This window comes from Solanum dulcamara, chromosome 10 (genome assembly GCF_947179165.1).
Source record: "Solanum dulcamara chromosome 10, daSolDulc1.2, whole genome shotgun sequence".
NCBI classification, from domain to species: Eukaryota; Viridiplantae; Streptophyta; class Magnoliopsida; order Solanales; family Solanaceae; genus Solanum; species Solanum dulcamara.
In genome coordinates this window covers 2,516,884-2,531,161 of record NC_077246.1, presented here as the reverse complement: position 1 = coordinate 2,531,161, position 14,278 = coordinate 2,516,884, and the positions used below count along the sequence as shown (strand labels likewise).

At 33.3% G+C, this 14,278-nt stretch overlaps 1 protein-coding gene across 1 annotated transcript; it reads left to right on the top strand.

Moving 5' to 3' along the window:
• Positions 1 to 7,639: 7,639 nt before the first annotated feature.
• LOC129870340 (chloroplast processing peptidase) lies at positions 7,640 to 13,403 on the top strand. Its single transcript, XM_055945080.1, has 5 exons — positions 7,640 to 8,232; positions 10,730 to 10,867; positions 12,157 to 12,243; positions 12,587 to 12,654; positions 12,944 to 13,403. Exons 1-5 carry the CDS (start codon positions 7,753 to 7,755, stop codon positions 13,077 to 13,079), a joined length of 909 nt encoding a protein of 302 aa, XP_055801055.1. The 5' UTR covers positions 7,640 to 7,752; the 3' UTR covers positions 13,080 to 13,403.
• Positions 13,404 to 14,278: the final 875 nt, after the last annotated feature.

The following is a 14,278-nucleotide window of genomic DNA, read 5'->3' as shown; positions in this document are numbered from 1 at the left end:
TTATTGAACTATTTAAATATTATATGGTTTTAATAGATACATCTACAAGATGGTCACATGTGTGTTTATTAGTGTAACATCCCCTAAAAACGTTGTATATGATGTTTCAATCTCGATGAAAATGACATCTCTTCTGTATTTTGGGCATAACTTTTAATAGAATGATCCAAATTAGGTGATTCAAATTTCTAAATAACCCTAACATCATTACCTACAATTTTTGTGAATACCATATTTAAGTTTCAGAGGTTAAGCAGGTAAAATAAATTAATTGTTGCAAGATATGGTGTTGTGACGAAATAGAGTGTTTGTAGAAGAAAAATCATATCTCACTATAGGATTCTCCAAATTAGTTGATTCTTAAACGATATGAAAGTAGACTTCTATAGAAACAATTAATATTAAGACACCAAATCCTAATGAGGAAGTTATCTTTTTCAAACGCAGCTCCAAAAAGGGTAATCCATTAACAGAAGGTTTATCTCACCAACAATGAAAAGATCTAGATCCATTTGACATCACCCATGACATCAATAGTCCTTTATTTGACATTACCCATGATATCACAATCTTTTATTAAATTTTTAGATTTTTCTTTATAATTATTTTAATTATTGTTAGGTTCCTCCTTCACACCTATAAATACCCACCTTATTTCATCATTTTGTTCATCAAGCTTTTTCAAGCAACTCTTCTATCTATACACTCCTTTACTCATTCTCAAAATATAGTTTTAGTTCTTAGTAGTGTAGAAATACTATTTAGGTGATTCATATACTCCAGGTAGTATACAAAATACTCCGGCGAGGAGAAAATGCTAGAATTCAAGAGTGTTTATTAAGTCATTCGATTCTGAGTAACGCTTCGAATTCCAGGTATGTAAGGTTTCAATGAGAGTATTCCTTCCTCTCTCATGCCTAAATTATTTTGATTATATGATAAATTATGTTTATTTTCTTTAAGTTTTACTCTAAGGTATGTGGGTGTTTATCAATGGGTTCTTTCACCTACGGAGTCTAAAGCTCTTTCAACTAAATCTCTTGATTTCAAATAAGATTTTCTTATGAGTAATTCTTATTTTTACTTAATGGCATAAATCATGGTTAAACTAATGATTATTGGTCTATTTTGATGCAAAATGATTTCATATGTATGAATTGATGGTTTTCAAGTATTTTTTCCTATTTAGCTCCTTAAAGGTTCTTGAAATTCATGGTGGGTTGTTTACATCATGATTTTTAATTAATGGATATCAAATTATTTATATATAATTTTATTTACATACATGTTTGAAAGTTGAAGTAATTTAAACCCACCTAGTTTTACTATATTTTTAATGAAGTTTGACTTGAAAGCTGTCTCCAAATAAATATTTATGAAAGCAATGTCTATGATCAAAAAGGAGTCATATGAAATAAAAAAAATGATGAAATGCTATGAATGATGGATTCTTTATACTATAAGGATAATTCTTGCATATTTGAATTACTAAAGGTTTTAATGAGCCATTCCACCAAATGTGATATTTTGAATTCTCAAGCTATATGCTATGACTATTTTGAAGTATTAAACTATTTCATAAAATTGACTTAGCACCGAATGGGACATTGAGGTGGGATTCGATAAGGGAATCCTAGTAGCAATCCCTTGTCTCATTAACTATGTGCCAACATAGGAGCCTTTGTAGGCTTAGACTAATGGATCCATGAAAGCCCTTAAAGTTAAAGTTAAAGAAATAAATGAAGTTGACGGAGCTCTACCCGGCAAGTAGTCTCCCTGTCTAACGTAGGGGGTTATGTTGGATTCCATGTATCGCATGGTCTTAAATGTCGGTTATGGTCATTTTCCCATAAAATGAATATTTTAAAGGATATCTATATGATTGATTATGCATGCATAACATTATGTGTCATATTACATAAATGTTTTAATGTTTCCTCAATATTAATGCATGCTTACATACATAGTACATTCAAAGTACTAACACATACTCTTTTACCTACATGATATCACCATGTAGGGATCGGTGCTCCTCCCCGTTCTCCTCCACGTGGCTAGTTGAAATTTCGTTTGAAGACCACTTTTGGTGAGTTCCCATGTTCCGGGAACAACACTCCTTTATATTTTTAACTTATAACATCTTGAGATCTTTAGACACTTACTATGACATTTCTTTTTATTATGATTGAGGGTGAGCTAGAGACTTGTCTTAGCCCCATTAAATCTAAATGTTAGGTATTGTTGGACATATGTAAGTTGAAGATTTACTATTATGATTTCTTCTTGTTTATTTATTGTCATTACCTATGAAAGGCTAAAAAAATGCTAGGAGGCTTGTTTGAGGTACTTTCGAATTTCTCATTTGTCATGTCAAATCTAGGCCCTAGGCTTGGATTGTAACAATTATCAACTCATAATATGACATTTACGAGATTACTTGCTCAAATAATTAAGTTAAAAACACAATTTCCAGACTATGCAATAACGATAATTCATCTTGATAATGCTGGTGAGTTCACATCTCATGCATTTAATAATTATTGTTTGTACACTGGGATAACAGTTGAGCATCCAATTACTCATGTTCATACTCAAAATGGTCTAGCGAAATCATTGATTAAACGCCTCCAATTAAATGCTAGACCTATGCTTATGAGAACAAAACTTCTCAAAGTCTTGTGAGGATCAGACCCACAAGTTATCATAAAATCTCCTCATTACAATTAATTTTTGGTCAGGAGTCGAACATTTTCCATTCTTAGAATATTTGGATATGCAGTATATGTTCCAATTGCTCCACCACAACGTACAAAGATAGGTCCCCAAAGAAGATTGGTGATATATGTTGGGTATGAATCTCCTTCTATCATAAAATATTTGGAACCTATGACTGAACATTTATTTATTGCATGATTTGTTGATTGTTATTTTGATGAAACAATATACCAACCATTAGGGGGAGAAAATAAGCAGCTGAAAAAGAAAATAGATTAAAATGCATTATCACTGTCTCATTTAGATCCTCGTACAAATAAATGTAAAGTAGAAGTTCAAAAGATAATCCATTTGCAAAATATTGCAAATCAACTGCCAGATGCATTCACTGACCTATCAAGAGTTACTAAGTCCAATATTACAGCTGCAAATGCTTCAATTCGGGTCGATGTCCCAGTAAGATAATTAATTAATATAAATGAGTCTAAATCACACTTAAAATGTGGTAGACCGATCAATTCTAAAGATAAAAATCCTCTAAAAAGAAAACGAGCAAACAATAAAGATGGTCATAATATGGAAGAATCTTCTCAAAAAGAGTGAGGAGACATAACAATTGATAAAACCTTGGAAAAGCTTAAGACACCTGAAAATAATAAAGAAATTTCATTAAATCATGTCTCATCAGAAAAAATATGGAATCGAAATAATGTAATTGTCGATAATAGTTTTGCTTATAATGTTGCTATTGAAATAATGCAATAAAATAAGGATCTTGAAACAAAATTTGTCGTGAAATGTAGACAGAGGAATAACTGGCCGAAATGGAAAGCTGCAATTTAAGTTGAATTAGCTTTGGTTGAAAAACGCAAAGTTTTTGGACCGATAGTACGAACACTTGAAGGTAGAAAATCAATGGGGTACAAATGGATTTTTGTGCGAAAACGAAATGAGAAAAATAAAGTTGTAAGATATAAAGTACAATTTTTGGCACAAAGATTTTCGCTAAGACCTGACATTGATTATATGAAAACATATTCTCCTGTAGTGGGTGCAATCACTTTCAAGGTATTTTATAAATTTAGCAGTTCATAAAAAACTTGGCATGCATCTGATGGATGTCGTTACAACCTATTTATATGGCCCTCTAGATAATGATATTTTTAAGAAAATCCTGAAGGATTTAAAATGCCTGAGATATATAAAAATTCCTAAAAAACTTGTTCAATAAAAGTTTAAAAATATTTATATGGGCTGAATCAATCAGGGCGATGTGATACAATCGTCTTAGCCAATTTTTTCTAAAAGAATGATATAAAAATGATCTAATTTGCCCTTGTGTCTTTATGAACAGGTCTGAATCTGATTTTTTTCATAATAGCTGCATATGTTAATAATTTGAATATTATCGAAACTCCCGAAGAACTTTCAAAGGCAGTAAAATGTCTGAAAAAGGAATTTAAAATGAAAGATTTTAGAAAGACAACATTTTGTCTTGGTCTACAAATTGAACATTTTGCAAATGAAATATTTGTCCATCTATCAACATATACTAAAAATATTTTAAAGAGATTTTACATGAATAAAGCATATCCACTAAGTACCCCAATAGTTGTGAGATCTCTTGATATTACTAAAGATCTATTTCGACCTCATGAAAATGATGAAGAGATTGTTGGTGCTAAAATACCATATCTTAGTGCAATTGGTGCATTAATATATATTGCCAACATTTCTAGACCAAATATAGCTTTCTCTATAAACTTGTTATCAAGATTTAGTTCCTTTTCAACATGAAGACAATGTAATGGAATTAAGCATATATTCAGATATATCCTAGGGACCGCAAATATGAGATTATTTTACTCAAATGAATTCATGTCAGAATTGATTAGTTATGCAGATGCAAGATATTTTTTTGATTCCTATAAAGATAGATCGCAGACAAGCTACTTATTTACATATAATGGTACAACTATATCATGACGTTCAATAAAGCAAACTATGGTTGCCACTTCTTCAAGTCATGCTAGATAATAGTCATTCATGAAGCAAATCGAGAATGCATTTGGTTAAGATCAATAACTCAACGCATTCAAGAAATATGTGGTCTTTGTTTGAAAAGAGACGTTCCAATAATATTGTATGAAGACAATGATGCTTGTATAGCTCAATCGAAGGGAAGATACATTAAAGGAGATAGAACAAAACATATTTCACCAAAATTCTTTTTTACCCATGATCTTCAAAAGAAAGGTGAAATAGATGTTCAACAAGTTCATTCAAGTGATAATTTAGCAGATATGTTCACCAAGACATTGCCAGCTTCATCCTTTGAGAAATTGAGATACAATATTGGATGCAAAAACTTAACCATCTGAACCATGTTCTTCATCAGGGGGAGTAGAATACACGCTGCACTTTTTTTCCCTTAATCTAGGTTTTGTCCCACTGGGTTTTTCTAGCAAGGTTTTTAATGAGATAGCAATCAATGCATATTGAGAATAACTATGTATATTTGTTCTTTCACTAGAAGTTGTTTTTGTTTAAATGGACATTCAAGGGGGAGTATTGTAAAATATGAATGTCCCTTTCTTTTGTCACTTTTACCATATCACTACTTTTCCTCCTAACCCACTAATTCACTCACCTTTTCTTCTTTTGAATTGGCTATAAATAGCCATTGTGCAAGTTAGTAAACATACACAATTATCTCTCTCTGCATTCCTTTCTAATTTCTGCCTTCCTTCTTATTTTGCTAAGTTAATTTGTTTCATAATACTGATGAGTTTTATAAGTTTATGGAAGTTAATCATATTTTGTATACCAACAATGTAAAGATTTCTACGATAAACAATAATAACATACTCAATATAATTTCACAAATATAGTATGATAAAAATATGATGTAACACAATCTTATCTTATTTTTGTGGATTCGAGATAGTTATAGATAAACACTCATCTTGTATAAGGATTACTTAAAAGTCAATTAAATAAGTGGTCATAACAATACACTCACTTTCGTTTTATTTTACTTGATCCATGTTAACTTAACACAATTCTTAAGAAAGTTTTGACTAGGGGTATATTTTACTAACAAAATCTTATAAATGATGCTTTGAAATTCAATTTGACTACTATTTATGTACTCTCTCCGTTCATCTTTAGAAAAACAAGATATAATTACCATTTTTGTGTTTATTTTTTTTCTTGTTATTAAATATTATTCATTCCTCAAGATTTAGATGACTTATAATTAAGGCTTAAGTCATCGACGGACAATTAAAGTTATTCGCATTTTTTATTTAGACACCTCAATTAAGACTTGTACCTATTGAACACTTATAGCACTTCGAATTGATATCACTTCAACACTTTTTGCCTATGTGGCATTTTGGGTGTGATTCACGGATAAGGAGCGCGTGAAAGCTGAAAGCATTTGATTAGATTTTTTTTTTAAAATTAAAAAAAATCTCTTTCTTCTTTCTTGTGCTCCGTTGCCAGCACTTCCTCCACCTTACCACCACGTCGTCGCCGCTGCTGTTGCCGCTATAGGTTAAATTGTAAATTTCTAACATTGTTTACTTCTATAGATCAACAATATGACAAAGATTCAGAAAAGAAGAAAGAAATTTTAATCGATTCTAGATGTGAACAAAAAAAACGACCAAGCGACGGCGTTAATGGCAGAGGGGTGGTGGTCGCTCAAAAGAGGAGGAAAAATTGGATGTGATGACAACGATAATGACAAATCTGAAAAAATAAGATGAACACAATGGTTAAGGAGGTGAAGTGACCAGAGAAAAAAATAAAAGAACGGTGTTTTAACTTCATGAGACTTGCGGTGCCGGAGCCAGGGGCGGACCCACGTGTCATCCAGGGGTTCATCCGAACCCCCTCGTTAAAAAATTACACTGTATATATAAGATAAAGTTTTTAATTTATGAGTATATATTTGACATTGAACCCCCTGAACATAAGCCAAGGGACTAGCTCAGTGGCAAAGAGGTTCAATATTTTGTCTTAGCTTGTCTCTCAGCTTTCCGCCACTGGCCGGAGCAAAAGGAACTCGAACGAAACCTGTGACGAATCTGACGATGATGAAGAAAACGACGAAGTTCCACACAATCTTTACAAACCAATTTGTAACCTTAACTCTTCTTCATCTTACGACATCCCGTCTGCCATTGACGCCTTTTCCGAAGTAAAGTTCTCTATTTTTTTTTTAATTGGAGCAACAAAATGCTAATCTAAGTGGATAGGGCAATTAGAGAATTGTACCCCTTTTCATGTTATTATTTGCAATGCGATTTGAAATATTAATGTTTGAAATTATTGGAATTTTTCAAGTCGCCAAAGTTTTTGAACAGAGTTGAAGAAACTGGAAAGGATATGATGGACAACACATGATGGGATAGCAAGGGAAGTGATTGGGTGGTGGGTGGTTTTTTTTGATTTTATTTATATTTATTTTTAATAGTAATAAGTTTCTTTTTCTTTCACATTATAATACATGTTAAAATATTTTTTGGGACCCAAATGACACATGTCATTATTTAATTCGTCATGTTTGTTAGATCACCGCGAGTGTATTAGACACATTATACTTTTTTAGATGATTGTTGAAAAAGTGTTCACTGGCATTAATTCGAAGTGCTAAAGGTGTTCAATTGATACACGTTTAATTGAAGTGTCTAAGTAAAAAAATGTGGACAACTTTAAGTGTCCGTCGATGATTTAAGCCTATAATTAATATGAATGTTACAGTAAAGATTAAATGAAGTATTCAACTCTTTTAATTTGTTAAATTGAACAAACAAAATGAAAAATTTACTTTTAATATAGGTGTCAAAGTAAAATAAAATAGTAGTAATATGTTGTGATAGGCAATATGACATATCTATTTGTTGTTTTTATTAAAATTTTTCTTCAAAAGGAAAGAACTCACTAATATTAACTACCAATTCAAATTCAACACATATTGGAATCAAGAAACTTGTAAATTTGTTGCAGATAAAAAAGCTACAAATTCTAATGATAACTCTACAGTTCCTCTCTCCATTCTCTTCAACACCTTCAAAAAACCCAAAAATTTCAATTTTCAATTCCAACCCTTTATCTAAATCCCTTCAATTCAATGATACTCATTTGAAATCTTTCATAAAACCCCCCAAGATTCTACCTTTCAAGTGTTTTAGATGTAGCAAAACTCAAAATCAGAGGTTTAAGTGTAAAGGGGTTAAAGATGAGACAAAGGTGGTTGTGGACCGTGACGGCGGAGGCGGTGACGGCAGCGGAGATGGTGGTGGTAATGATGGAGATGATGAGAAATCGGAGAAGCAAAATGGGGTTTTGTCAGAATGGGTGAATATTACTTCAGATGATGCAAAAACGGTTTTTGTGGCTGTGGCTATATCACTTGCATTTAGGTCATTTGTGGCTGAGCCAAGGTTTATACCTTCATTGTCAATGTATCCTACATTTGATGTTGGAGATAGAATTGTAGCTGAAAAGGTAATTTTTTGTTTTGTTTTGCATATATGTTTGTGAATTATTCTTTTGACATGAGTTGAAGTTACATGAAGCAGTGATTATTCATATAGCTGACCCCCAAATTCGGATTTAGTAGTAGTGTTAGTCGGAGTAGTTGTTCTTGTTGTTATTGTTGCTGTAGTTGAACTTCCCAAGCATAGTTGGTCTCGAGTCTGGATAAAGTAAGAGAGTTAAGGTAGGTTGAATGCCAATGTAAAAACAGTCTAACTATGATGAATCATTAAAATGAATAGAGATATATTCTTTTTTTTTAATGATAACTGTGGAGATGCGAGAGGCTGGTTGTAGGGGGTGTGCGGAGGGATAGAGGTAGACCGAAAAAGTATTGGAAAGAGGTGATAGAAAGGACATGGCGCAACTTCATATTACTGAGGACTGTAGATAGAAAAGAGTGGAGGTTACGTATTAGGGTAGAAAGTTAGGAGGGCTAGAGGGTGTCTTGCTTAGGCTTGTTAGTGCTTGTTGTAGTACTAGTCGTACACTAGTTTCTTTGTTGTAAACTTTACATTGTGGTTTTATTTAATGCTATGCTTTCTTCATGGTTTTCATCTTTTATTACTTGGGTTTGATGCACTTGAGCCGAGGGTCTTTCAGAAACAGTCTTTCTACCTCCATGAGGTGGTGATAAGGTTTGCATACACTCTACTCTCCTCAAACCTCACCTAGTGAGATTTCACTGGGTATGTTGTTGTTGTTAGGGGTGGGCATTCGGTTCTTCGGTTCGATTTTGCTAAAGTGTGTACCGTATTCCAAACCAAACTAGATCGGTTCGGTTCGGTTTTTTCAACTTCGGTTCGATTTATTTCGATATTTATAAAATGTTTTTTTTGGTGCAAATGAAAAATAAAAAGGATATAAGGTAGTCCACAGTTCACACTCTGTCTTTTAAGTTATAAGTTATATTAGTTGTTGTTCACACTTCACTGCCCAAATAGCCATTAATTAATAAGTAATAATATCAATTAGTTGTTCACACTTCAAAGTAACAACTAACAACATAAAGTAATAACATTGTGGAATTGGATCAAAATATATAAGTAATAAAATTTTAAGTATTATTGTATATTTATTTAATAAAACTTCGGTTCTTCGGTGCACCGTGGAATTGTGATTCTAACACCGAACACCGAACCGAAGAACCGAAGTTTTCGAAAAAAAGAACCGACACTGAAAAACCGAATTAGTTCGGTTCGATTTTTTGGTTTTTATGCCCACCCCTAGTTGTTGTTGATAACTGTGGTGACGGGCCATCTTGCATGTACCTTGACTGATTACATGGGGCACCTGCCAATTCCTACCAACAACATCTACTATGTAACTCTGTCTACCAAGACTGCGGGAATTTGAACCTGAGACTTTAAGGTGCTCAACCTACTTCATTGACCATTAGGCCACACCCTTGGATGAGAATATAAATGATTCATATAAGCTGACTACGACTAGTTTGGGATTGAGTCATAATTGATATAGAAGTTGATAAAGTTTGAGTTTCTTTTGCTGAACATTTCCTCCTGATTTAACTAATGACAATCGATTAGGAAACTTGTAGCTGAAAAAGTAATTTGTTTTATTTTGGCTGTATATTTGTGAATTTATACCTTTGGTTGCTGATGAGGTTGAACTCTGCTAAGCATAGTCAGTCTCAAGTTTGGATTAAGGAGGAGGGTTCAGGTATGTTGAGTGACTATGATTCATCATCAAAATTGACACAAAAAGTTCATATAAGCTGACACCGACTAGTTTCGGCCTTTGGGGTTGAGGCATAATTAATATATAAGTTGTTGATAAATTTGGACACTTTTTAGCTGAATATTTCCTTCTGATTTAAATTTTGACAATTGATTTGGTTATGTTTCCAACATTTGATGCTGGGGACAAATCGAAATGTAGGGAATCAATTGTTGGAGACAGCTGAAATGCAGAGGACAGCTTTGTTGTGGAATTTATGCTTCTTGATTCATCCTAGACCTAAATATTGAATTTGAAATGATAATGTTAGTATCATGAAGTATAGACGTTGAAACACGGAATAGTTTGACTCTGAAAATGATTTTAGGATTGTAGTAAGGTCTGCGTACACTTTACCCTCACCAGCCCCCACCTAGTGGGATTTCATTGGGTATGTTGTTGTTGTTGTAGTAACTTATAAATAGTGATCTGTTTGCTGTTATTATCAGTTGTAGATGCATCAAATTACCTTTTATTAGGTGTCAGAGAATTACCTGCAACTTGCATCTAAAATTGTTCTTGTTATAGTGTGTTTGAAGTCAATACTGTTGTGTTGCAATCATCTAAAGACAATTTCCTGAGGGTACGAATATATGTTTAAGCCTCCTCAATTGGTTCTTTCCATCTTATATATCCTTTGATGTCCTTCGATATGTGCAATTATTAATATGGCGAGTCGATTATTTCAAAGTCATTTTTGTTCGTAACTATGTTGATCTTGTGGTTTCAGGTCAGCTACTATTTTAGAAAGCCATGCCCGAATGACATAGTAATTTTCAAAAGTCCCCCAGTCCTTCAGGAAGTAGGATACACTGATGACGATGTCTTTATCAAGAGGATTGTTGCAAAAGAAGGTGATATTGTCGAGGTGAGTTCATTAGATAATAGAAGCAGTAATACTATGAATTTGAACTGCTTAATTATGACTGACCCCCCACCCCCCTAATGGCTATAGAAGCAACTGAATTGGTTGATAGAATGCATGGGTCACAATACGCTCCTATTTCATTTCTCTTATGCTCCCTCAACAATAAGAGTTCAGTCTTTCAATATACATGTGCTTCCCTTTTTGTCAAAACCATGCACTGACCTGGTCGTCCAATCAGTATATTGAGAGGACGGACCCTTTTGTAAAAACTCTCTATATCCTGTATTTGTGTAATACATCTTCTCTCTTCCATTCCAACTCTGTTGATTTATCAAGTCCTTTTAGAATCTTTTCTAATAGCATTACGTAATATATAACCATGGAATTGCAACCTCTAGGCTGTAGTTTTGATACATGGACCGCTACTTGAACCAGTATCAGTGTACATCTGTGTTGCTCAGACTCTTTAAAACTGCACTCGGGTGTGTGTCGGATTCTCCAAGTAGCTCATTTTTGGAGCATCCGACACGGGTGCAACAACATTTTTGGAGAGTCCGAGCAACATAGGTGTACATTGTCAAATAGCATGCTTCTCCAGTCTCTGCTCTGGAGGAGAACTCCTGGTGAATTTGTTTATAACATTGATATTCAAATTCAAGATGCTTGAAATACATGATTCCACTCATGAGATAGTTCTCAACAAGGGTTTTTGGCATCTTATTGTTCCCTTCCATTTCAATCACAAACTTGAACTCCACCTCTCTTTTTTTTCGTCCAACCTCAGATGCTGTCCACTTTACTGATATAAAAAAAAAATTAATCAATTTTATAAAAGAGAAATTATATTGAATCCTCTTTCAGACTTAGCAATATTATTTTTCCTTTTTCATTCTTATACATCCGAACGATAGCTCAAAAGTTCAACCTGCGTTAAAATTTAATTATTTTACTCCATTACTTTCTTCCTAACAATTTCGTCAAATCAGAACGTGAGCTTCAGTTTGAGATAGAGTAAAAGATTACTACTTAGGAACTCATCAGCTGTGTGAGTGTTATAATTAAGTCCTAATATAGAAAACGAAAGTCAAGGGAAGTCTGCCGTCTTATTTTGCTTTCATATACAAAAAAGAGATCCCGCTCATCCCCTTTGTGATGAATCTCCAACATCCTTACATTTAAATCATTGCTATATCTTGTCTTTTTCTTCTGGTTTATTTTGGAGGGGAAGGGAGGAGTTTGTATAACCAGAAGTATAAAAGGAAATATTTTGGTGATTCTTGGTAGTGCAGGTTCATGAAGGAAAGCTGATTGTAAATGGTGTTGCGCGAAATGAAGATTTTATAAATGAGGCACCCAAATACGAAATGACACCAGTGGTATGTTCCGTTTCTACTGATTCATTTAACTCAGCAATCAGCTTCCCTCCAATTCATTTCCTTAGGAAGTTTCGAATATACAAAAGTATTGGGTCATCCAGATTTCACTATCAAAAACTATCATAGTTGTGGCCTATGTTACTCGGAATCTTCAAAAACGTCAACAGACGAGTGTCGAATCCTCCAAAAGTAGTGCATTTTTGGAGGATCCAACACGGGTGCGTCAACATTTTTGAAGAGTCCGAGCAACACTGATTGTACACAAAATCTGTTGTTTAATTGCCACTTAGTGTAAGAAGAATGCATACTATTCTTACCGTCTCTTATCCATGTTGTACTGCAGCATGTACCTGAGAATTCAGTTTTTGTGATGGGTGATAATCGGAATAACAGCTACGATTCTCATGTGTGGTGAGTTTTCCGTTCTCCGAAAAGCTGGAGCGTCTCCTATAAATTGCTAGTTTCATTAAGTGTCTGTTTGGCTGAACTTATTTAAAACAACTTATAAACTGAAAGCTGCTTTAGATAAGTTAAGCCAAACAGACCAAATTATTTTTTTGAGCTTATTTTAAGCACAAAATGACTTTAAGTTCGCCAACCAAACACTCAGAAACGCTGAAAACAGCTTATCAGAAACTAATAAGCCAATCTAAACGGGTTCTAAATATGCTCACCTTACGTTTGAATCTCTTTTTAACAGGGGAGCACTTCCTGCGAAAAACATCATAGGCAGGTCCATATTCCGGTATTGGCCTCCAAAAAGAATTGGCGGTACAGTTCTTCCTAAAGGTTGTGTTGTCGACAAGCAAGATAGTAGTTTAACAACGCCTCAATAACATATTTAGCCTGAAAATTTAAGAATTCGTGATTTCTACTTTCTTCTTTTTTGGAATAGACATGAAAATGAAAAAAGTGATCATCTATTCATTGTTTGGTATAGTACCATAATATGGCGTAGTTTGAAATAGGATGTAATGTAATGTATATTAGCAGGCATCTGACTTGCTCTTACTTGAGTTATCACAATCCGCCTTTCTACCTTCGCAAGATAGGGGTAAGGTTGTGTATACACCATCTATGAGATTTCACTGGATAAGGGTAAGGGAGGATCTTTACATAAAGCGTGAATGCAAATAAAATGTATTTCATGAATAAGCTTTTACGATTGGGTCTTTGAAATAGAAGAAGAGAATTTTTTTTTAAAAAAAAAACTAAAGCCATGGTTAGAATGCTCCTTCCAAATTAACATCAATAGAGATTAATGCTCATGAAAAATTGAGAAAAAACACCAAATTTCGATTTCGTGATCCTTAAACACTTAAAAATGGCATGAATTTCTATAAAAGCTATAAATATTATTTATTAGGTAATTATAGATGGTCTTATTAAATTTGGAGCAAAATAATTTCGGACAAGTATATTTACAGAATATTTATAGGCTAATGCTCATGAATAACTGGAAAAACACCAAATTCCTGTTTTGACCCCTAAATACTAAGAAAGTGATGTGGATTTCTATAAAAGCTATAAAAATCATTCACTAGATTATTATGGATGGCGTTACCAAGTTTGGAGCAAAAAAGTTTTGGACATAAATATTTACAGAATATTCATAGGTTAATGCTCATGAAAAACTGAAAAAACTACCAAATTTCTATTCCGTGACCCCTAATCACTAAAAAAGTGGTGTGTTTTCTACAAAAGCTATAAATATCATTCACTACGTAAGTACTAACGGTCCTACCAAATTTGAAGCAAAATAAGTTTCGGATAGAAATATTTACATAATATTCATAGGCTAATACTATCGAAAAACTGAGAAAAACACCAAATTTCTGTTTCATGAACCCTAAAAACAAAAAAAAAAGTAGCGTGAATTTCTATAAAATCTATAAAAATCATTCATTAGGTAATTACGGATGGTCCTACCAAAGTTGGGGCAAAAAATTTCCAGACAGAAATATTTATAGAATATTTATAAGCTAATGCTTACAAAAAATTGAGAAAAACACCAAATTTCTGTTTCATGATCTCT

What these genes read in the sequence shown, in the direction of transcription:
- LOC129870340 (XM_055945080.1), top strand. Translation starts at nt 7,753, where the DNA reads ATGATAACTCTACAGTTCCTCTCTCCATTCTCTTCAACACCTTCAAAA. An exon ending in AAGAAGGTGATATTGTCGAG is followed by an intron (nt 10,868 to 12,156) that starts GTGAGTTCATTA and finishes TTGGTAGTGCAG; the next exon opens with GTTCATGAAGGAAAGCTGAT. An exon ending in AGCTACGATTCTCATGTGTG is followed by an intron (nt 12,655 to 12,943) that starts GTGAGTTTTCCG and finishes TCTTTTTAACAG; the next exon opens with GGGAGCACTTCCTGCGAAAA.